We start from the raw sequence: 2,124 nt of genomic DNA, 5'->3' as shown, positions 1-2,124 counted from the left end.
GCAGAGGGAGACAGGTGAGCAGAGGGAGACAGGTGAGCAGAGGGAGACAGAAGAGCAGAGGGAGACAGGTGAGCAGAGGGAGACAGGTGAGCAGAGGGAGACAGGTGAGCAGTGGGAGACAGGTGAGCAGAGGGAGACAGGTGAGCAGAGGGAGACAGGTGAGCAGAGGGAGACAGGTGAGCAGTGGGAGACAGGAGAGCAGAGGAAGGAGAAGGCATAAAGGCAGTAGGGGTGGAGAGGGTGCCTTGGGGCTCTGATCCGGGACGCAGGAAGCAGCAGCCTGTTTGCGCACCTGTACATGGTACTCTGCAGGATGGAAGCAAAGGGGTGATGCCGATGCCTGCCCCATGAGCAGGGCGTGCTCAGAGGCGAAGATCCGGTGTGTGGGTGTCCCGTAAGGCCCATCGATATAGCACTGTGCACAAGAGGACATCAGAGAAGAGAGATGGGGGGCGACACTGGTCTTCCCTGCTATCAGGAGATGTCCCCAGGGCTTCAGGACCCCCTTTATACATAGAAAGACATCTCCTGGGCTGGAAGCCAGGTCTAAGTGGCTCCCACTCCAGTGCTCTTCCCACATGCTGTGCTCTCAGCACCAGCCTGGGGAGAGCTCTAGGTGTTAGAATGCAGAGCTGGTGTAAACAAGGACCCAATCCGCATCCCTGGGGTGTTGTGTCTGCCACCACTGGGTGTGCGCCGTGGGGTGCCCGGGAGACAGGGACAGAGAGTGTGTAGCTCTGTACACTGCACACCCATCTCTGCTCCTGGAGAAGAGACAGGCCAAGGATGAGGCGTTATACCCTTGGATATAAAGAGCAGGGGGAGGGCTGTGGTTACAAGACCCAGATACCTGGATGTCAGCCCATGGGGATTTGAGGAGCCTCCGCACCCCGAACCACAGTAGCCCCTCCTTAAAGGCAAAGACTTCACTTCCTTTGGTTGGGGCAGGAGTTCTTGCTCATGTCCACCCCCTGCAGCCTCTCACCTTGATGTTACAGAATTGGCGGTTCTCCAAAAACATCTCGGAGCCCTGCAGGGAGTACAGCAGAAAGTTATGGTCTTGGAATGGACAGTGTTAGGCATTTCTTAGAAGCTTCCTCGCCCTTGCCAGTCTGAGCAACTTTATAAAAAGGGAATTGCTTTGTCTGCACAAACCATTCAGGGAACACGAAGCTCTTTTGAAGGAGAACATCAGTGATGTGCTGGTAAACTGACTTCTGGAGAAGGGGTAACAGTCTTGATTGTTAGCTTCTGCCCATTTCTGTGGTGTAAATGCTGCCCACCATGGCTCTCACCGTAACAACTGTGTTGAATAACCAGCTCACGAAATTCCTGAAAATTTAACGGTGGCTCCTATGGTCCAGCACAAGTCAGTTTCAGGGTGTGACTGGAGAGCACCCCCCTCCTAGCCTAAAATATTCTTTTCCCTCTGCCTGAAATGCCCTTCCTCTTCCCCAGCTGTCAATTCCTTCAGTGCACACTGCATCCTTCATTGTCCAGCTCATTTGAAGTTGCTATTCCTCTTCCAAGCTCTTCCCAGCTTCTCCAAGCAGAGAAGCCAGGGCCTCCCCTGACTCACTCCCCGGGGCCCTAGGGCTCTGCTCTGGGCTTGCAGACAGTGTGCTCCTCAGGGGAAGGGAGCAGACCTCCTCTGTCTTCCCCTGACTTAGAGCGTGTGGCAGTCAGACAGCCCTGTCCAAGTCAATGCCGTTCTTCTCGAAGGTGAAAGCAGCAGACCCCAGAACAGGCCTGAAGAAGCCTATGGTATTTCCTGCTCTCGTGCAGGAGGCAGAGTTAGGAGTGACCTTCGCAATCCTACAGGCCGAGAGCATGGAAAGGGCGTGTCCACGTTCCCACAGAGTTCGGGTAGAGCCTGGGTCTCCAGCTGCCTGTCCAGGATCGTCACATTATGCCATGTTGCCTCTTTGTCCCGAGGTAACCGAAGGCTGCTCCCCTGGTGTGGGGTGTGGTTTGGGAGGAATCCTGTGAGCGAGCTTCTCTGCTTTCAATTTTCTTTAGTCTTTCCGATGGCAACGAGAAAGCCTTCCATTCTGGCTAACGCATCTTTACCCTCACTCTAACACTACTCTCTTCTCTTTTTCCTTTATTTTTACAAAAGCATGG

General features: G+C 54.2%; 1 protein-coding gene across 1 annotated transcript in view; it reads right to left on the bottom strand.

The window, feature by feature from the left end:
* The window catches only part of NOX5 (NADPH oxidase 5), a 28,609-nt gene that overhangs the window by 10,041 nt on the left and 16,444 nt on the right, over positions 1-2,124 (bottom strand). The window contains 3 exon segments of the mRNA XM_032244632.1: positions 293-331; positions 333-415; positions 986-1,030. Coding sequence (XP_032100523.1) covers positions 293-331; positions 333-415; positions 986-1,030 — 167 coding nt within the window.

The sequence above is a fragment of the Sapajus apella genome, unplaced genomic scaffold (assembly GCF_009761245.1).
Source record: "Sapajus apella isolate SASKATOON/1434 unplaced genomic scaffold, GSC_monkey_1.0 scaffold55, whole genome shotgun sequence".
NCBI classification, from domain to species: Eukaryota; Metazoa; Chordata; class Mammalia; order Primates; family Cebidae; genus Sapajus; species Sapajus apella.
This window is presented reverse-complemented; position numbering and strand designations above follow the sequence as displayed.